We start from the raw sequence: 21,310 nt of genomic DNA on the forward strand, positions 1-21,310 counted from the left end.
AAGGTAATTAGCAATCTTTCCTTCTGTGGCTATACAGCTAATTAATACTTTGTTAATCGTGGTCAGGATCATACTGGCTTGATTTACCCAGTTTTAGTCTTTTCCTAGTGCAATTACTCCCAGCTCTCATGCCCAGAGTCACCGGTGCAGGAGTCCAGAATAAATCTGCACAACCCTGCCCACAGCCCCTGCAGAATCCTCTCCTGGCTCCCTAAATGCATCAGTGTCCCCCCACCCAGTGTCACTGTGCTCCCACCTCACCTTCCCGTGGGGGGAGCCTCAGGCAGCAGTTACAGCTGAGTTGGAGCTGCCAGGCTGCACATCCAGCCCCAGCCCTGGGCTCTGCAGGGCAGCAGGGCTCTGCCTGAATGGGGTGGCTGCCATGAGAGGGGGCTCCTGGAGATAGATCCAGCTCTGGGATGGCTCTGCAGCCTCCTGCCTGCACACTGCTCCCCCAGTGTGGTCACTGGTGCTCTGCCCCTGCCCAGTTTTACCAGTGACCGGCTGCTCTGGCTGTAAATTCCAGTGGAGCTCCACAAGCCACCAGCACAGCCCCTTCTGATGATTAATGGTAATAATTATATTCATAACCAAGCCACAGAAAAACATCACAGGGCAGCATAGCAATAAAAGCTGATGTTGAGACACTGGCAGCCCAAGTGTGAGCAGATGATGCTCTGTGGCCCCAGGAGGGTTTCCTGATTTACAGGGTGCAAATTATGCAATCAAGGAATATCCTGAGCGGGAAGGGATCCGCAAGGATCATCAAGTCCAGCTCCTGGCCCTACACAGGAGGATCTCAACAATCCCACCCTGTGCACGAGACCTCAAGTGATCCTTGAACTCTGGCAGCCTTGGGGACATGACCACTGCTCAGGTCAGCCTGTTCCTGCTCTGCTCACTCCTTGGAGGAAGAACCTCCTGATAGCCAACCTAAACCTCCTAACACAGTCCCAGCTGTTTCCTTCAGGTCCTATTGCTGGTCACTAGATAGAAGAAATAGGTGCCTGCCCCAATGAGCATCCCCTCCTCTTCCCAGACTGCAGGGCAGGCAGAGGAGTGGGCACAGATGGGCATTTGGCTGAGCCCCAGCTGTTCAGGCCCTTCCCATATGACAGCACTGTAAAAAGCCTGGGATGTTCAGGGTGTGCCTGGGCCCATCATGGGGCCAGTGCAGACTCTCCCTATCATGCACTGTCCAGCCCCCAAGCACAGACAGGATCAATCTGCCCCGTGTGTCTCCAAACAGCTTCTCCTCCTTTAACTCATGGCCTAGACCACCCCTAGCCATCTGTGGGGACACAGCAGCAACATCCCAGCCCTGCCTGGACATCACCACACAGCCCACACCACAGGGCTGTTCCCTAAAGCTGCACCTGAGCAACGTGGGGACGCCAAAATCTTTGCCTGAAGCAGAGCAAAAGTCCTGGGTCCATCCAGAGGAAAAGCCTGAGCAAAGTGCAGCAGAGGTTGTCCTTGGCAGTGTTTGCAGTGAACACAGCCTGTGCCCCATCACCACGTGGCATTGGGGCACCTCTCATGCCCTCTGGAACAGCTGCATGGGTGGGGCATCCCCCAGTGCCCCCTCCCAGACCAGCTCTGTGCATGCGGGGCATTGCTCCAGCCCCCACCCTAGCACAGCAAAGGGCTCTCGTTAACAGAATATAACATGCACTGAAAAGAATTGATGGTCATCCTGCAGCCATTGATTCTCTCTCCTGCACTGTTAAAGGGCTGTTGTTCCTCCCCAAAGAGCCCAGCCCAGGCAGCAAAGGCTGAGCTGTGACCCTCTCTCTCTGCTATCCCGGCCAGGGGCAGGGTTTTCCAGTTTCAGGCTAACTCAGGCTGCTCATTGCACAAGGGCATTTCATCGGTGCCAGGACACAAATCTGGACACGCCCCTGGCCCACACACAGCCCAAGGTGGAAGAAGACGAAGGCTTCCCCATGGGCCAGGAGCTCCTCCTAAAGGTTCCTCCTGCTCCTTAGCTGCAAGCAGTGTGGTTTGAGTGATGCTGGAGGAAGTGTCTGCAGCCATGGCTCATCTCAAAGCCTTTGTAGGAGTCAGGATGGGCACTGCACCACTGTGGCCACCCCCATACACCCACCTGGAGCAGGAAGGTGGCAGCCAGCAGCACAGTGTGATCAGTGTGGAAGCATTCAAGGCCAGGCTGATGGGGCTTGGAGCAACCTGGTTCAGTGGAAAATGCCCCTGCCTATGTAATGGAGTGGAAGGAGAAGAGCTTTAAGGTCCCTTCCAACCTACACCATCCCGATTCCGTAATTGTCTCTGCCCCTGTCCCAGGCAGGGCCTTTCCCAGCAGCTGCCTGCCTGGCCCCACAGCAGGGGCTGGGAACAGCAGCGTGTGTTTGCAGAGCAGCAGCCCAGAGTGCTTGGACAGAGCTGCACACTCAGCACAACCCAAATCTCCCAAGAGAACTGAATAAAGTCCCTGGGCAGAGCAGGGGCAGGCAAGGACCCAGATCTCCTTCTCATGCTTGTCACATGAATGTGCTCTGCAGCCAGGCTCCCTGCACCCCAGGAAGGGATTGTGCTGCGTTCTGGGGAGGATTAGGCTGTTTCAGGAGGTTGGGAATGGCTGCGGGGCTGCCTGGCCTCTCACACTACCACAGGCCCCACAGACCAGGGAAAATGGGCTCAAGACAGCCATGGGGTTGGGGTGCATTTGGGCACCCCCGGGGCAGCGAGGGAGGATGGCTCAACACCACAGCAGAGGCAGCAGCAGCTTCCAGCCCATAACCATTGCATCCAGAGCTCACCGGTGAACTGTCCCCAAACTTCCCAACAGAGAGAAGAAAGGGGAGGAGGGAGGACAGCTGGGGACTGCTGCCTCATCCCAGCTCCCACCATCAGCAAGTCTGGCCGCCAGCAGCAGCTGGAGCACCTCCTGCTCCTCTAGGAGCCCCCAAACCCCCCCAAGCTGCTGCTGAGCATTTCTGGCCAGCAACTTCAGATGTTTGGGAAAACAAACTGCAGGGGAACTGGTGCTCAAGTATTTCCTCAATTCTGCCCGCTATGAAGAGAATTTTATTTTGCTGTCCTGGAGGAAGGAAGGAGACGTGGCCAGGTGCCTAGAGATAACCTGTTGAAGAATGGGGGGGAATCTGGCCAGCAATACTCCCACTACCCCCAGCTCCTGGCCTGGGGAGCAGGGAAGCACACATCTCCCCATGGATGCACTGTGGTCCTTTGCTAAAGGACTACATCCATCAGATTTCCATCTCCTCCAGTTCAGCAGTGCATCCCTGGAACACAAGGGCTGCTTGGAGCTCCACTGCCCACTCATCCAGCACCAGGGTTAAAGCCAGGGCTCCCACCTGCTTTTGGAGCCCTGTTTTACAGGTACACCTAACAGAGAGGGAGGCTCTGTGAGCCCAGGTCATGTACTTCCCGGCACTGGAGATAACTTTGCTTGCAGAAATAACATGACTAAATATAGTTCTGCTGCTGCTGAGAGCCAAGCTGGGAGCAGGCACAGGACAGCCCCTGGCCAGTGGGAGAGGCTGGCCCAGGGCAGAGTCCGTGTCCTGGAGGGGTGCCGTGCCTGCCACAGCAAGGACTGGGCCCTGCCCCAGTCAGCACACCTAGCAGTTAACTGCCTAACACAATGCAAAAGCAGTTTCTCCTCCCCATCTAACAGACACCTTCCTCTCTCACCTGCATTTCCACAGCGCTGGATCACAGGAACAAGTCCCACAGGAGATCCTGGAACAAGGACAGGGCTGACACTCAGCTCCGGATGGGGCATAGAGGGCATCGGTAGAGAAGGACCAGGATTTAAAGTACTCCCAACCAGCCACATCCAAGCAGGAAATTATTTAAACACTTTCCTTAGAAGCAGGGTTGGCTTTCTGCCCTGGCTATGTGAGCCTCTCCCAGCAGTGCTGGCTGCAGGAACACCCATGGCAGAGGTGGACACAGCCCAGACAGGACCCCAATGCCCACAAGGGGCAGGGACCAGCAGAGAAGGGCTGAGCACATCCTGCCTGGCAGGGGACAGATGCTCTTCTCAACAGGCATCACCAATGCCTGCTATGGCAGAAAAGGCCAGGCCTCCTGCAGCCCCGAGTCCCACCAGAGACCATCACACTCAGAAGGGCCTCTCTACCTACAAGAACTTGGGTAATGGGCAGCTTCCCAGGGGTTGATCATTGTGACATGAGCCCATCTCTATGGTCCACCAGACACCCCAGCCATGAAAACACAACTACCTGGCTTTACAACATCCTCTGGTACAAAATACTCCCCTGGCTTTCTAATCTACAGTATTAATAAAAAGAAAAAATCCAGGCTACTTTAGGGTAAAAAAAGGCAAAAGAGGCCTTGCAGAAGGAAACAGACAGCAAGAGCATCTGTGCATCACTCAGACTTTTAAGAGCATGTCCCTCCCTCTCACAGTCAAGGGAGCTCTCAAGGGTTTTTCCAGGTTTCTAAAACCAGAGTGTATGAGGACACTATGCTGTAGCATCCCAACTGCTAACCAAAGCCTCTTCCAGCTGAAAAGGAGCATCTCACCCTCTCAGTATGTGCCGTTTCCACAGGCTGCTGGAGCAGCAGCCAAGCCCAGCCACAACCCTACTCACCCTCTCCCCAAAACTGACCCTAAATCTACATGATGTGGCACACAGAAATCACACTTCTAAGAAAGAAGTTCAACATTTGATGGGTAAATTGTAAAAAAAACAAGTTTATTTGAAAAAACTCAGCCTCTTAACATGAATTCTGATCAACATTTACTAGAACTTGAGAGCCATTAACCTGCTCCACGTACGTTGAGATATTTTCCAACACTAAAAAATAAAAAATAAATACATACAAATTCTTTCCTCCCCCCTTACGTGTCCTAGATGTGAGAGGTTCAGCATCCATCGCCTTAAGATCTCAGTTGAACAGAAGCAAGTAAAAGAGGTTTCTCTAACAGATAAAAGAGCAAAAGCAGAAGAAGTCTCAGGGATGTACCATCTCCACCCACCTCATCACTCTGCCCAAGGTCAGACCCCAGAACACTTGGCTGGAGGGGATGCTCTGGTGGAATCCCACCCCACGGGCAGGATGGGGAAGCACAGCTGACAGAAGCATGAATGCAAGCACCACAACCTGAGCCCATTTCACATCCCCCAGCACTGGGCTGAGAAGAGGCACTATTGAGGCAGAGTGGGGAGGCTGGGGGGACTCCAACACTCCCCAAGGAAGGCTTGGGCAAGCAGGGCTGCCACAGCCCTCAAGTGGGTGACACTGCCCAATAAGAACTGCAGTCATCTTTCTTCAACTGAATATCCCATGAGAGAACAGCTACAAAAACAGGGATTTTAAAGAACTACAGTAGCTAAAGTGTTTTCAAAACATACCTAAAGACCACCTAGAGAGCTAGGAGGCACTGGGCACGGGGTTTGAGGAGCACCTCGCCCCATGCCTGTGCCTCCCCCGCAGAGGGCCTGCAGTAAGAAGCGTGTGAAGCAGTATTCATCCAGGGCCGGCCCTGAAGCCTGTTGTGCTTCAACAAATCCAGTATCCTGCTTTTTATGGCTTTCTAAAAACTCCCCAAAACACACACACATCCCCCCCCCACCCCCAAACCCCAAGCAGAATACAGAGCTAAAGCACAGTTTAAGAGTTAAGGCTCATTCAGATTCAGCTAGATATGGAGACTGTAAGGCACGTATTAGTACATTCATGTTACTGTTAAAAAGCCAGACTATAAAAGCCCCCCTGCCCCTGGACACACGAGGATACTGCATGTGTAGTCCTGTTACCTTTGTTTTACACAGATGGAAAGACAACTCAGAGCCTGTTTAAAAATGAACACCCGGTTTAAACACTTCTTACGGCCGCCCAGTGCCAGCAGAGCTCTGCCCCGGCCGCCGCAGTGGCGCTTCCCCGACACCCCGGGATCAACTCCGGTCCCTCACATGCGGCTCTCCTCCTCTTTGACACCATCCTCCACGTTCTTCTGAGGTGAGGGGGCCACATCATTGTTTGCCCCTTTCTGCTTCTCAGCCTCATCAACATTGGTCTCTTCCTCCTTCCCTTCACTCTTGGCTTTCTCCTCCGCCTTCTGCTCCTTTGCCACCAGGCGATAGTTGATGCCCATCCCAATGAAGAGGTAGATCCCAGCGATGATCAGGACAACCCCGCAGGCCCAGTACGTGTACTTGTAGTCACCATACATGTCATTGAGCTTCCCTAGGAAACAAGAGAGTGGACAGTTCAGCAAGATGCCCCCAGAGCAGCTCCAGGACATGGAGACGCTCCCAAGAGCGGCCCAAGCCCATCACCCTCACCTTCACGCAAGGACCTGGCCCACATTGCTTTATTCCTTGCTCCCCCTACCCTGCGCCAGGGGTTCACATCCCACTTCCTTGGCCATTCCTCGGATGCTGGGGCGGTCTTCTGACCACTGCCCCAGTGCCAAGGGCTGCCCATAGCTCAAGGGAACCCAGCACCACTCAGCACATCCAGGCAGGACAGCCCAAGTCAAAGAAACATAGAATCATTAAAGTTGGGAAAGATCTTTAAGATCATCAGGTTCAATCACCAATCGAGCACCACCCCACTAAAACCATGTCCTCAAGTGAGTTCTCTGGCATAGCACACTTACCTAGCATAGGGGGTCCCAGAAGCACAGGGCAGCACTCCACAATGGTCACCAGGCCAACAGCACTGGAGAACCGCTGAGCTCCCACCAGGTCCATCAGGGTCTCGAACAGGATTGAGCTCAGCCAGCCAAAGGCAAAGCCAAAGAAGCCAGCATAAATGCAGAAGCCAGCATAGCTGGTGGACATGGGGGCCAAGAGGTGGCAAACCCCATTATAAATAATAGAGATAGCAAAGAAATACTGGATGCGGGGTCTGATCCACTTGGTGTTTGCCACCAGTCCCATGGAAGGTCTGGCCACCATGTCCACAAAGGCCAGTATGGAGAGCAGGAAGGCTGCAGAGTCACTAGCAATCTTCTTGCTCTTTGCATAATTGCTGAGGAAGACCAAGGGAGCGAACAACCCAAAGAACATGATCACATTGCCTGACAGATAAAGCAGGAAGCCCCTGTGTGTGAATAGAGACAGGTCCAAGAATTTGTTGATCGTCTGGAATAATGAGGTCTTCTCTTTCTTGGCCTTTCCATCAATGAGGTCTGTGCTGGTGTCACCGTCATCCTTTTTTCGTGCCTTCCCAGCCTCCTGCTGCACTTCCTTCGTGACCTCTTTCTTCAGCTGATCTGGCTTGGGACCTATGGGCCGCATGAGGGATCCAGCCACGCAGCAGTTCAGCAGGAGGCCACCCAGGATGAGGAAGCTGCCACGCCAGCCAAATATACCAAAGAAGAGCTGGTTGACGGGTGCCAGGGTAGAGAGGAAGACGGGGCTGCCCGCCATCGCCAGCCCATTGGCCAGGGGGCGCTTCTTAAAGAAGTACTTGCCGATCATGGTTAAGGCAGGGTTCAGGTTGAAGGCAAGTCCAAGGCCTGCAGGAGAGAGATAAGGGGCTCAGGGCTGGGGCACCTCCGGCAGCACTGGCACCAAGGGCTGGTGCGACAAACAGCATTTCAGTTCTGGGGCGTTCACAGCTCCACTTAGAATCATCCACTTTAGAGTTGTTTAGGGTGGAAAAGCCCTCTAAGAACACAGAATCCAACCATTGTCCCCAGTGCTGCCAGGTTCACCATTAACCCATGTCCCCAGGTGTAACAGCCACAGGATTTTTGAACACTTCCAGGGATGGTGACTTCACCAGTGCCCCAGACAGTCCATTCCAACACCTGACACACCCACTTCCCAGCTGCAGGAGCAGGAGTCAGTCACTGCTGCCAGCTAAAGCTGAGGTGCCCAGGGAGTGACAAGAGAAGAATTTATGCAAATTTATTTCAGACATCAATCATGACTGGGCTGAAGTTGCTTCTTTCGGCGCCGCACTAGGGCAGGTAGCACTCACCCCCAATGACCCCCACGCAGAAGTAGAGCTCCTCCACCGTGTTGCAGAAGGAGGCTGCGATCAGCCCACAGCCGGACAGGCAGCCGCCCGCGATCATGATGGGCCGGCTGCCGTACTTGTTCACCAGGATGCTGCTGATGGGACCTGGGCAAACAAAGGAAACGTATCCAGAGAGGAGTGATCTTTGCATGAGAGACTAAACACACACAGGCAAGCACAGTGCAGCTTTACTGCCAGAAGGTTCCAGCTTTCGCACAGTGTTGCTTCTCCCAGTGAGGGAATTGGGGTAAGGGGAAAGGGCGGGAGGTTCAGAGGCAGGTGGAGATAAGAGAATCACAACATATTTTGGGCCAGAAGGGACCTTAAAAATCATCTTGTTCCAACTCCCTGCCATGGGCAGGAACACTTTCTGCTAGAACAGGTTGCTGCAAGCTCCATCCAACTCAGTCTTGAACATTTCCAGGGACAGGGCAGACATAGCTTCCCTAGGTTTCTTTGTGCCAGGGCCTCATTACACCTCAGGGAAGATTTTCTTCCTAAATATCCAATCTAAACCAACCGTAAGAGAAAGAATTGTTGAAGCACAGAAACTTTTGACTTTTCTGAGCATGCTGCCTTCTGCGGGCTAAAATAGGATGCTGCCCAGCCAACAGCTGCCCTCAGAGACAGGGATTTGAGACGGGCTGAAGCCACCCGCCCCATGCTGTGCTGTGGGCCCTGCCCTACTTGTGGCCACCCACCTACCACAGGCTGGAGTCATAGCTACAAAGAAACTGCACATCTCCTGCCAGAGGTTTCTAATCAAGACCAGAAAAAGCTGTGAGGAAACACCTCCTCTGGGTGCAGGTGAAGCTCCACGGGGCAGAAGCAGCACTGCCTCAGGAGAAGGGGTGCTTCTCTTTTCACTGCTACTCCTAAGGTAGGCAGGGTCCAATTGCCCTTTTAAGTGGTTCACTATCAGGAGCTTTAATCCAAAGCAAACAGTGATTAGACACTGCCAAGCATGCTCTACAGACACTAAAATGTATTTAAATACACTGAATGAACAGCCATTGAATATTAACAGACCTCGCTTTGCCATTAACAGACAGGGAGGTTGTCAACATGTTATTCATGGGTCCTCGGATGGTACTTGACCTTTTTGCCCAGTTTAAACAAAGCCTGGAGCGGGTTACAGAAGCCTTGGTGCCGCAGAGGCTGCCCCCTGCCCCACAGCATTCTGCTCTCTGCTGCCAGAGGCTCCAACGCAACAGCTCTGCTCCTGTGAGGCAGCAGCAGCACCTGGGAGCTGCCAGAGCACAAGGCTCACAGAGCACTCAGCACTTTGCAAAACCTGGACCTTGAACTCGGCAAATGTGATGCCCCTGAACAGAGTCTAAAGGCAGCCAAAGCCTTTCCTCCGGGAAGTCCACCTGGAAACAGCACACTCCAAAGGGCAATCAGCAGGAAGCCACCCAGCTGGGCAGCGCCAGGTACTCTAGGGGCAATTCCCCCACCCCCCCTCTTTTTTAAAAGGAAAATAATTCACACCCACTCCTATTTTCTAGATTGGCAGGAAGCGTTTTTGACTAAACATTACCTGATCTAACTTAATTACTCAAGCTGCCAAGAACACATGTGGAACATGTAATGGAATCTAATCCAAACATGGAGCTGACAAGGGGCATTTGATACCATAACATCCATGAATTCTGATGGTGACTGCACAGGACAGCTGTAGGGAAATGTGCTGCTTCCTCACACCTAGCCCTGCCCAGCACAGGAACTGCCCCAGCTCTCTAAGAGTCCATCAGCCCAGAATGTTCCTCCAGAGGAAGAACTACTTTTCCAGCCTCCAAGCAAGCAGATGTCCTAGGAGATAGAGAAAATGGGATGCACACTAGGACTGCTCCAGTGCAATTCAGACTCTGTAAAGTCTGTAAAGTCTCAGGCAGGAATGAGTGGGGCAGCAGCAATTCCCATGCTTTAGCAGCTGGGGGAGGAATCATAAAAAAATCCTGAGATGCAAGTGAACATCAAGTATAAAGTCCAATTCCCAGTTCTGCACAGGACAACTCCAACAATTCCATGCTCTGCCTGAGAGCATTGTCCAAAATATTCCTTGAGCTCTGGCAGCCTTGGGGCTGTGACCACTGCTCTGGGAAGCTCATTCAGTACCTGATCACCTTCTGGAGGAAAAAAAAATGCACTCAGGTAGATCTGGGGTACTTTCAGAACCCCTGCCACCAGCATATGGGCAAGCAGCTCAAGACCAGCAGCTGCTGGAATTTAACGGCAACAGTTCAGTGGAAGCAGGAAAGACAGTATCACCATGGAGAGTGGGACATGGGGACAACCACAACTCCTGTACTGGAGGAAGGAGCCCTTAGCCCTGCTGCCAGGCAGCTCCAGACAATGCCCCCAGAAGAAGCAGCTCTGAGCTACTGGGAGAGGAGGAATGGCCCAGATTGGTCTCATTAAGGCAGTTACACGGTTTACAAGCTTGTTACAACATTGCAGCAGGGAAATGTGCTGGTGGCTTCGCTAGCTGAGCCAGGACAAAGCAGAGCCTGTTCCCTGCAAAGGAAAAGCCTCGTGCTCAGCCGGGAGCTGACGTCAGCTCCTTTGGATGCACAAACCCAACAAGGCTGCAGGCAACTCGCCAGCAGGGACAAGCTCCCATTTGCCTCTGAAGTGGCCACAACAGCAGGCTCACAATGTTTCTTTCAGCCTAGCACCACACTGTGTTTGCAGGCACATACAAGACCCGGGGGTCTGGAGACCAGGAACACTCTGCACGCTCTTCACCCATTAACAACATGCATAAAGTACTCACCTTGGGAATTAAAAGCCTTCAAAAGGCAGCTTTTGAAGGACAGGGGAGGGAGGGGAGCTGTTTTAGTTTAGGTGGGTTTGCCTTAGTCTGCTCATGTCTGTACTTTCAGTGCACAATTCTCAAACAGCACAAGCTGCCTATAGCACTGCTTGGCACCAGTAAGCAGTAACACGTGGCAAGAGGCTTCAGAGCACTCCAGCATAATTGAGCTGACAAGAAACAAGGGGACAGATCCCTAGATACACCCACTATCCCCTGAAATGAAAAAAAAAAATTAAAAATCAGTGTCTTATCTGAAAGAAAGTGCCACTGAGAGCAGGGCTCCCACATGTGGCACAGCAGCTCCCCACCTCCAGGAGGGTGCTAGCAGACACAGCACCTGCAGCCCACTGTAACAAGAACAAGGGCAGAATTACACAAGTTGTAATTCCCCGGAAAGACTTTACAGCTTTGCAGAGGAGGACAGATTAACCCAGATTTTGCATTCTGGGCATTAAATGGAACTTTTTGAGCAATCTCCTTTAAGAAAACTCATTAAAGGTTTTGCTCTCACATAAGGAGAGAATTTATAGTTTTAGCAAAACTTTGATGTCACTACAGCCAGGTGGGAATCACCAGACCCCAGTAGGAGAGCAGCATCTTGTGCTGTGATGCAGAAGAACATGTACCACTGCCTCCAGCCCACTTACCTCCTGCATACATAACAGCCAGCATGATGGAGGAGATCCAGGAGACTTTGCTGCTGGATGCATTGAAGATGACCTCAATCTCTTTGAAGAACACAGTGATAGATTTGGGGAAGGCATAGGAGAAGCCAATGGAGATGAAGGCTCCGATGACCACAGCCCAACCCCATCCTCCTTCGGGAGGAGTGTATCCTTGGGGGCCTCCAATGGCTGGTGGCATCTTGGATCAAGTCAGCGATGACTCAGTTGGGGATTAAAGACCTGCAAAGGACAAAGTGTTGTCTCAGCTGAAAGCAGAATCCCTGCTCCTGGCATACAACTGCATTGCTCAAGCTTTATTTGCAAGGCTGGCACTGCACCAGTGCCCCCAGCACCGGGCAGGAAAGCTGATCCATGAGGTGAGAGCACCCCCGGATCGCAGGCACAGTGCGCCGCCCCAAAGCACATGCTCAGATTGCAGCTGGCCTTTAAGAGCCCCAGTCAGCACACATTTGTAAGTGACAAATTTAAGACACCACACCCTGAACTAAGCTGGAAAGGGCAGGCAGTGTCTCTGACAGCAGCCAGGGCCCATCTACATGGGCAGAGCTCCCACAGCATCTCCAGAGCGTAACACCAGCACTGCAAAATCCCAGGAAGCCGCAGGCCACCTAGAGCAGGAGCTGCACACCACAGTTATTAAATGCAGACACACTGAGGGGAAGTAAGTCCCCATGCATGAGCCAAACAGGACGCCCCAAATTCTGCTGAAAAAGGGCAGTTGGGTGTCACAGCACACCCACCATGCCTAAAGGTCAGGGGCTGTGGCTAAACTTAGCCCGAGTAGTGACTAAGGAAGGCTCCCATACACCAGCAGGGAAGGGGGAGGTGGATCCACACAGCAGAGCCTGGTTCCCCTGCAATTTGGCCCTGGCAGGGCACCTCCTGACCCAACTGCATCCAAACCCTTCTCCTCGATTAAAAAGGCTACGGTAGGTTTCACAAAGCACCCAAGTATAGAAACAATTCACCTAAAGAGCTCAAAACCAGAAGTGACTAGAAAACAAACAGGAAAATGTCATTCAGGCTTGCTGCAGTGTGGAATCCCCTTGGAGAGGCTGATTGGGAGTGATCCAGAGGCCGTAGGCTCAAGCTGCTCATGCATGGGCCCATAGTGCAGCAGAACTAGATCACACTCCAGAGCCGCTGTCACTCCAAATGAGGGCTGGTCCAGGCAGCAGAGAGCAGCACAAGGCATGGCAGCAAGGAACCGTAACAAGGGCAGCTGCTCACAAACAAGGGTCACAACATGCAAAGCAACAGAAATCACTACCAGCCCCAAAAGTCCCACGCATCCCCAGGGACTTCAGAAAGCATTTTCTGATGGGCTGCAGCCATCCCCAGCCTCACAGTCAGAGGCACCCCCACCTCACCCATGCATATTAAGCAGCACCAGCAACGGGGCAACACCAGTCTCCCTCAGCAGAGCCACAGCTCTCTGCTGCTCAGGTCTGCACTCGAGGAAAAGCCACTTTCGAGCAAGAGAGCCTTTTCCAGAGCTCCTGAGGCCATACCAGGCAGAGTGACAACTTCAAAGCAGCGTGGTGCTGGCTCAGACAGGTGCAGCCTCCTATTTATAGCCTGTATCCGCCCCAGCTCACAGCGATTACCATCTCCTCCGTGGCTGCTGACATGCCAGCATCTACCTGGCACATCCCTACAGCACACACTACAGGACTGTGGGCTCCTGCCTTTCCACTCACTTGGTGTCACCTGATGCACATCCAGGGCTGGGATCCCGGGGTCCTGGTCAAAGCACAGCTGGTGATCCAGACTCATGGGGAGATCCTGCTCCTTCCTACCTGGCACTGGCGGTACTGGCAGCAGTTATCTGATACAGCACCAGCTTTGCCAGAGCCACCTGACACCTGGCCGTGGTGCTGCCTACGAGGTGATGCCCTGGACCCACACGGGGCAAGAGCAAGAAAAGCACGGGAGGTCGCTTTCTCTAAGCTGCTAAGACTGGTTTAGTGTGACCCAGACAATGATTTTTCCCTGGCAGGGTATTTTCCTGCATCCTGGCCAGTGCAACACATGACCATCACGAGCAGCTCCAAGCCACCCGCCACCCCAACAAAGGAATCATTGACAAGACGCTGCCCCTGGCACGTCCACAGCTGAACCATGCCCAGGAGCCAGAGCCTGTTTCTTCTGATTTCCCCTCTGGGACTCTGCAGGATGAGCCCCTATCTATGGTCTCTGGCTGCAGGCAGATCCCTGGGCCAACACACATCTGTGGGCACCCACCTGGAACCAGCACCCACGGAGGGAACTGCCAGGCTCCATAGAGACTCCCAATGCAGTCTGGTCTCTTGGAGCACAGAGCAGCACACCCACCCATCATGAGCACTGGGAATTGCTGAACATGCCCTCCCCACACAAGCTGCACACTGGAGTTTCCACCACCTCTAGCTTTGAGGCACACAGAGCTTTCACAGCCTAGTGAACCCTAAAGCATCATGCAACCACACTGATTTATCCAAATCAGTTTTGAAAGCTGAAACTACCAGGTGTTGGCTATAAAAGCTCCCAGCAAGGAATATAATCTACTTATGAGCACTAATTAAAACTACAGGCAATAAAAGCCATCCGAAGCAAAGGCTGAAGGGGTTCTGGTGAGGTGTTGGGGATTTTTCCCTCTCGTTCCTGATATATATCCACACTGGTTTAACTCTTCCATTGCTCCCAAGGAGCTCAACTGCTTCGAAATGACTGTGGCTTGGTTAATTTATTTTTTTCTTCCCCTACAAGAAACATTCCTCCTCCTGTGGGTGCTGAGGTGGCATCTCTCTGTAAAATAAAAGGCTTCTGGCAGGTTAGGCATGACCTCTCTTGCATTGCTGAGGCACACCGAAAAACCTCAGGCTGAACAAGGTTATGAGACCAAAGATTCCCAAAGTCTGACACCAGAGAGTTTTTATACGAGGAGTTCTGCATGCCACAACACTTTCCCCTGACTCACTGAAAATCCTTTTTAAGAAAGACCAGTTTTAGAAAGCTCATCCTTCAACTACATTAGGCTTCTTGACTATTTACTCCTTACCCCAACACAGAGGCAGTTTCAAACGAGCAAGAAAAAAAAAAAATAAAGCACATATAAAGCAGCCAGCCCAACTGGAAAGAACCCTCCATCTTGCAAAAAGGGAAATTAAAAAAAAAAAAAACCAACAAAAAAACCCCAACCAGAACACATAGTTATGACATTGTCAGCTCTGTGAAATTCTTCAGTTTTGGAAGAGCTGCAACATGTAAGATGTGATTAGAAATCAAATTCACAGCTGCCAGGCAGCCAGCTACAGTTTGCCCTATTTGGAAATAAAATAACTATATTTGCAGTAATTAAGACCGACGAGATCAAGTACTGACTGTATCACAACTGCTCCCTATAAAAGTACTGACTAATCTGCAGGAATGGGTAGCCTACAGCCACCCTCCTTAGCAATAGTGAGAGCAGGAATTGAGGCAATGAGGATAGTATCACCTCAAAATAGATCCCCCACGAGACTGAAGCCCTGCCATCTCCCAGGTCCCACCCACAAGCAGTTATCCTTTCTCCAAAGGGGCCCAGAACACTATGACTTCAAGACCTTTAGTTACATAATGCAGTAAATTGCTGCGCTTTTGAAAGCTCAGATTGGCAGGACTCCAGCACAGAAAGACAGAGGCTCACATTTATAAAGAGCTGTAAATGCCCCTAAGTATTTCTGGGGCAAAGCCTTTATTAAAGTGGCTCACACTGCTCCTTTTTGGGGTCAGAGGAAGAGGGACATTCCCCCCACCCAAGCAGAGGCCCTGGCCAGGCACAACACACCTCTGCCTCTATTCACACATGCCTCCAGCTCAGGCCTCCCCACACGGGGCATGCACTCAGCTGCATCTGCTGCTCTTGGAGCTCACAAAGCCTTTCCCCTGGAGCAGGGCAGGCAGGGAGCCCCAGCTCCTGCTCCCCTGGATCACAACAGCCAGAGACCCCCCGCATCTTGCTCCCACAACGCATCATCAGCCTAGTGCCCGCACAGGCTTGTGCTGCTGCCAGCAGAGCTTCATCTGGCATCTTAGCAGGTGAAATCCACAGTGGCTCATCCCAGCCCTGCCGTTTTTGATTCTTTCTTGCTGCTCCTCCTGTGCTCCCCCAGCTTTTGAGATGGACATAGCATTGTCCAGAGCAGGATCTCCACAGCAAAAAGATGTCTAGGGATGTCCCAGCTATCCAACACCCATTTAGGTCCCTTTTGCCTTTGTCAGCTGGACCCGGTCTTCGGCCTGGGAATGCCAACACTGAAACACCCAGGCCAGGCAGGATGGGCACAAAGCTGAACCTTGCTAGCAGCACAGATCGCACTCCCCAAGGGAACTTTTCCCTCAAGTGCCCAGCAGAAAGAGGATGCTGTTACCCAGAAACCCATTCCCATCAGCCCAGCCCAAAGAATAAGCTACATCCACCCCTCCCAGCTCACCACAAGAGGTTCTTCCAGTGCTCAGCACAGGGCCATAAACATCCATGGGACATTTGACCAACATGGGGAGCTGGCAGGCCCTCAACATCCCTTCCGATCTCTGAAACCAAACTCTGATCTCTTGCTGGGGAAATGGAGGGGCTGGCAACCACCAGCTATTCACAGCCAGTAACACTCTATAGCTTCAAGTTCGGCCTTTTTCTGGCCCAAAGTAAGATGAAATAGAGATTGTCATAAGGTGAGATACCACTTTCACCGGTTTTAAGCAGGTTTAGAGCATTATGCACAGAACTCTAATCTCAGCAGGCACCCACATCCCGGGTTTAACCTGGCAGCACACGGCCTACGTGACTTCCCGGCGCTTCCAAGGGCTCTGCACCAGGACAATAGTCAATTGAGGCCCTGCTCAGCCCAGCCTTTGCTGCCAGGGTGAGCCAAGGTCAGCAGCACAGGCAGGGCTCACTCAAGGCCAGCAGCCCGCACAGGCAAGCTCAAGGTTTTGGCCAGAAGCAGCCCAGCCCACTCAGTGCCTCTTCCCACCAGGGATGGCCAAGGCGCTCGCAGACATGCCCCGGTCTGCCGGCCTGGTTTGCCGGCACCAGTGCAGACAGACAGACGCCAGGGGCACAGCACTGGCAGCTGCCCTCTGCCAGCAGCTGCCCTCTGCCAGCTCCCCCACTGGCAGCACGAGCCTCAGCCTGCCGAGGCACACATCCTCCTGCTCACCCCAGCGGGCACGACCACGGACTTCCCCTGACACTCGCAACTGCTCTCTCTGGTGGACACAGCCCCTTACCCCCAAAACGCTCCCAGCACGGCACAGGGCGTGAAAGGATACAAGCTGCCCTGCAAAGTGAGATGTTGGGATAGTTTGTTGGTAGCTTTGGGGGAAGCCAAACAACCAGAGAGATGAGCAGCTATTTCTGTCCACCAGAGAAGCTCCCATCTGGGGTTGCTGTTCCTGGTTGCTAACATCAGCAATGCTCAGTAAGACCGTGCATCTTACTGGTGTGAGAAAGCATAAAGTCAAGCTTAAGCAAGTCCAAGGAAGAAAGCCTGGCTTATTTCTACACCAGAGCCTTGCTGCTCTACTTCATGCCTCTTCTAGAGCCCTCTAATCCAAAACCCTGCAGCCAGAGGGGCTGCCAGAGCAGCTACAACAAGGCTACATGAAGCAAGCAGCTCTTGCATGTAGTCTGAGCTCACATCAGCTTCAGCCCCCAGCACAGGCCCCAGAGTCCCCTCTACCTGTCCCCTCATCCCCAGTGAAAAGGATTCTCACAGCACCAGCTGCCAGGCAAGCCCCTGCCCCAGGAAGGGACAGGGAGTGCTCAGACCCCTGTACAGGGTTTCCCAGTCACACCCTGAGCACAAGCCATGCTCTACCAGGACACAGAGTTGATCCTCCCTGCACCAGTTGTGTTCAGGAACACTCCCAGGACACCCTGTGCCCAGCCAGAAATGCTCAGAATGAGAAAAATGTAGTATGGAATAGCACCGGCATTCTTTCATTAGAGACCCGCGATGCCAGCCAGAGCCAGCTCCGGGTGTCTTGGTAAAGCAGGGGGCAGCAAAAATCACAAAAAGTCACAGTGGCCACCATCAAACAGAAGTGGCTGTCCCCTCCCTAAGAGCAGGAGTCTGACTTTTGATCCTAACCACTACCACATTACTGCCACCTTCGAGTCCTCAAACCACAGATGAGTAAGCACCAGGATGGAGGTGGGACATGCACACCAAGGACCCAAAAGCACAAGGATGGAGGTGGGAGAGGAGGTCACACCAAGGACACAGGAGTACACAGATGGAAGTGGGACACTCACACCGAGGACCCAGCCCTAAAACCTGGACCAAGGCAGCAGTGGGATGGAGGCAGGAGAGGAAGTCACACCAAGGGCCCAGTAGTACTCCGGTGATTGTGGTTTCAGTAATTAACTACAGCCCCACGTGGATTTTCCTTGGCTACAGAACAACTACTCTGCAGCAGCTCTAAAGACACAGTGAGTCATACCGATACCACCGGTGAGAAGCTCCCACTTTAAGAGTCTGGTATAGGCTGATTCCAGAGGAGGAAATGGGAAGAGCCATAAAAGTGCAACAGTAGATTTGCACTACAGGGCTTAATGGGATGCACCTCCCAAGCCTACGTGCAGCCTTTCAACGCCTCATAATGGAGATATAAAATCACAATATGAAAGTCACTGAGTATTTTCCCCCTTAGCTGCCAGATAAATCAGGCCAACTGTGCCAAATAGGAGCCAAGAGAAAGCACACGCGACCATTCACGCCTTTTCCAGGTAACACCTCCGGGAAGAGAACAATGTTTCACACCTTCCCCGGGGGCTAGGACAGCCACAGGCACTCACACCACTTCGGGGCAGGGAGATCTGCTATATGCTAGTAGAACTTGTTTGTAATTAGGAAGTCCATCACCCCAGCGGTCCATCTAAGACCAAGAAAATTCCTCCCCTATAAAGGCACTATCAGGAGCTTCGGGAGTTTCTTTACACCCAGCACACCGCAGCTGTTCCCTGCCCTGGCCCATTCCTCAGCACTGCTCCTTTCCTTCCAGACATAGCCAAGGAAACCTCAGCGCAAAGACACCTAGGAGAATCCAACAGCACTAAATTACCTCACTTAGCATGAAAATGGGATGCCTGTGCACCACAAAAAGACTTAAGGCTCACAGAAAGGCACAAAAATCAGAATCACTATACCTGCTTACTTGTGATGCAATTAAGAAAATCCACCTTTTTGTCCTCAGAAGAAACTTAAAGCCAGAGAACACCAATAACCATCATGCAGAAGGCCCACTCTTAAAGGCCAGGGTGTGAGCACTCAGGCCATTTACTGTTTCAAGACAAATCCCACCTCTCCTGCCACATATACAATTCACAATTTCCTTCTGATCGCACTCATCCCTTTTCCTGAGTTACCTTTGAAACCCTCCGGCGCTGTTCACTTTCATGATACATTTGTGCACCCTTCAGCTGCAGTACTCCTGCCCGACCTGCAACACTCACTGCAGCAGCATGTCAGTCCCACTGAGCTCCCCAAGCATCTCACCCTGGGGCCAGCAAACACCTGCCAGAGGCCACCAGGCTTCAAGCAGAGCAGACCCCAGGACCAGAGCTGGTAGGTGCTGGCTCTAGGAGCATTCTGACAGCCCCCTGCTGCCAAGTGAGGGTAAGCTACCACCGGCCACCAGTAAACTCCAGCAGCCCCAGCCTTCTGCTGCTGGTCACCACAACGCCTGGCCGGCTGAATGATGCAGACACCGGAGGGTGGATGCATGCCCCAAATATGTATGGGGGCATCGAGACCTTACCACCAGCACCACCTCCTCCCTGAGGAAGGCAGAAACCAGCACTAAAGGCGCCTTTGCTGGAGCCAGAGCACGGTTCCACAGTCCATCGTGGCATCGCAGCCAGCAGGGGATCACGGTGCTGAAGGACTCGGGTGAATGGGCACTGAGCACCTCGAATGGCCGAGGCCCAGCTCTGAGCACCTGCCGAGAGGAATCGCCTGAAGGCCGGTCGGAGCGGCACCACGATGTAGCGATCCCACACCGGAGACCCACTGCCAGGACGTGGTTCCCACGCAGCTCCCTGCCTTTATCAAGAGCCAAACACACAGAGCTATCACCTCTTGCCTGCGCCCCAGCGTTTATCAAGCGCCCTCAGATGGTGCGGAGATTCCCCCGCAGGCCCCACAAACACAGTGGGGGAGCGGCCTGAGGAGCCGGGCAGGGGGAACGAGGAGATCCCCGGAACAGGGAACCTCCACCTCGGGGCAACTGGGCTATTCGGGCCCCCCGAGGCCAGCACCATTCATCCTCACCGCTCGCCGGGAGGAGGCCGGGGAGACGCCGAGCCCCGGGCGCTGCTACCGGCGAGAGAGGGCCGAGAGCGGCGGGGCAGGGTGCTGTGGGATCCTCACCACGCGGCCGTAGCGGAGCGGGAACAAAACATGGCTCCCCCTCAGTTCGGGGGCGGGGGAGACCCAAGCGGCCGTTCCAGCATACCCAGAAACGCCGGTGTGGAACCATCGGCCACCGAAGGGACCGACTGCGCGACCGGCCACAGGGGCGGCCCCCAGCCTAAGAACGGCCCAGGACCATCACCGGCTCCAGGAGCTCTCAAGCCGGGCCGGGAGCGGCGGCCCCGGGTAGCGCGGAGCCGCCGGAGTGCGGGGGCTCCCCAGAGCCGGGGGCCTGACTCCGAGCCCCCCTCCTCGCCCGCTCGCCCGCCCGTCCCGCCGCGCCACGTGCGCCGCCCGCACCTACCCGCGGGTGCCGCCGCCGCCGAGTGCGGCCGCCCCCGCCCCCGCCGCTATAAGGGCGGAGGGGCGCGGGGGGCGGGGCGTTCCCGGGCGAGTCCCGCCCCGCCCGCGCGCGCCGGCCCCCCGACCCCCGCCCGCCCGAGCCCCGCGGGCCGGCCCGCCGTGCGCCTCAGCACGTACGGCCCGGCGGGACCGGGCTCGGGCCGCCCGCCCGGGAGGCCGCGCCGGATGGCACTGACTTCCCTCAGCTTGCCCCGCGGAGTGACTCGGCGCAGGAGTTCCCCTCGCTGGGCAGGAACGGGGGGTCCCCTTGCCCCTCGCCGCCGGGCCCTCGTCCCTCCCCGGGGCTCCGGGACACGCTCCCGAGAGTCCTGACCCCACTCGTGCGATTCCTGGCCCTGCTCCCGGGGGCCCTGACCCCACTCCCGGCAGTCCTGGCCCCATTCCTGGCATACCTGGCCCTGCCCCTGCCCCCGGTGGTCCTGGACCCCTTCAGGTACAGTATGCAGCACATTGCCTGTATTAAAACCCGTCAGTACTGACGATTTTGCTTTTCTGTTGGCCACAACATTTCTTAGCGTCGCCGGCAGCTGTGCTCCCGTGAAGATAAGGACACTGCCAGGGGGGACGTTTGTGGAGGATCGCAATTACTTTAGCTGTGCCTTTGTGCTCAGGGCTGTGAAGGAGCTGGGTGCCCTCACCATCTCACGCAGTTTGGTTCTGCAGGGTGAAACAGCCTCGGGCTCTGTGTGCCAAACACCTCGGAGTGTGGGAGAGGCGCTGGCTGGTAGCATGTTCCCATCCCCAGCAGAGCTCCTTATCTCTGATGCAAACCAGCCTGTGGCAGCCGTGCATCCTCACATGGCCCAAGGCCTGCACAAAGGGACTGGTACCTGGGAGTGTTTTTCTCTGGCTGCTGTCTCCCAAAGCCTAATGATTCTACTTGACTCTGGATTGCATGTCTAATACTCTAATTTTTTTTTACAGCCGAAAGAACAGTGGTGTAGTTCAACTGTGAGTCAAGGAAGGAAAAGAAGAGAATAAACAGTGACACTCCACAGATGGAGACAGAGCAGCTGTGA

General features: G+C 53.9%; 1 protein-coding gene across 2 annotated transcripts; it reads right to left on the bottom strand.

Annotated features, from left to right (window-relative positions):
* Nucleotides 1-4,697: 4,697 nt before the first annotated feature.
* On the bottom strand, nt 4,698-20,351 carry SLC16A1 (solute carrier family 16 member 1). Of its 2 annotated transcripts, none has more exons than XM_079326983.1 (5): nt 20,233-20,351; nt 11,455-11,712; nt 7,951-8,094; nt 6,620-7,483; nt 4,698-6,204 (listed from the first exon to the last, which is right to left on the bottom strand). In XM_079326983.1, the coding sequence occupies exons 2-5, from the start codon at nt 11,669-11,671 to the stop codon at nt 5,927-5,929; spliced, it is 1,503 nt and encodes a 500-aa protein (XP_079183109.1). In that variant the 5' UTR covers nt 11,672-11,712; nt 20,233-20,351; the 3' UTR covers nt 4,698-5,926. The 2 variants fall into 2 exon arrangements, with proteins under 2 accessions (XP_079183109.1, XP_079183110.1); XM_079326984.1 differs by lacking the exon at nt 20,233-20,351 and adding an exon at nt 19,456-19,480.
* Nucleotides 20,352-21,310: the final 959 nt, after the last annotated feature.

Source organism: Erithacus rubecula (genome assembly GCF_903797595.1).
Source record: "Erithacus rubecula genome assembly, chromosome: 26".
Classification (NCBI taxonomy): Eukaryota; Metazoa; Chordata; class Aves; order Passeriformes; family Muscicapidae; genus Erithacus; species Erithacus rubecula.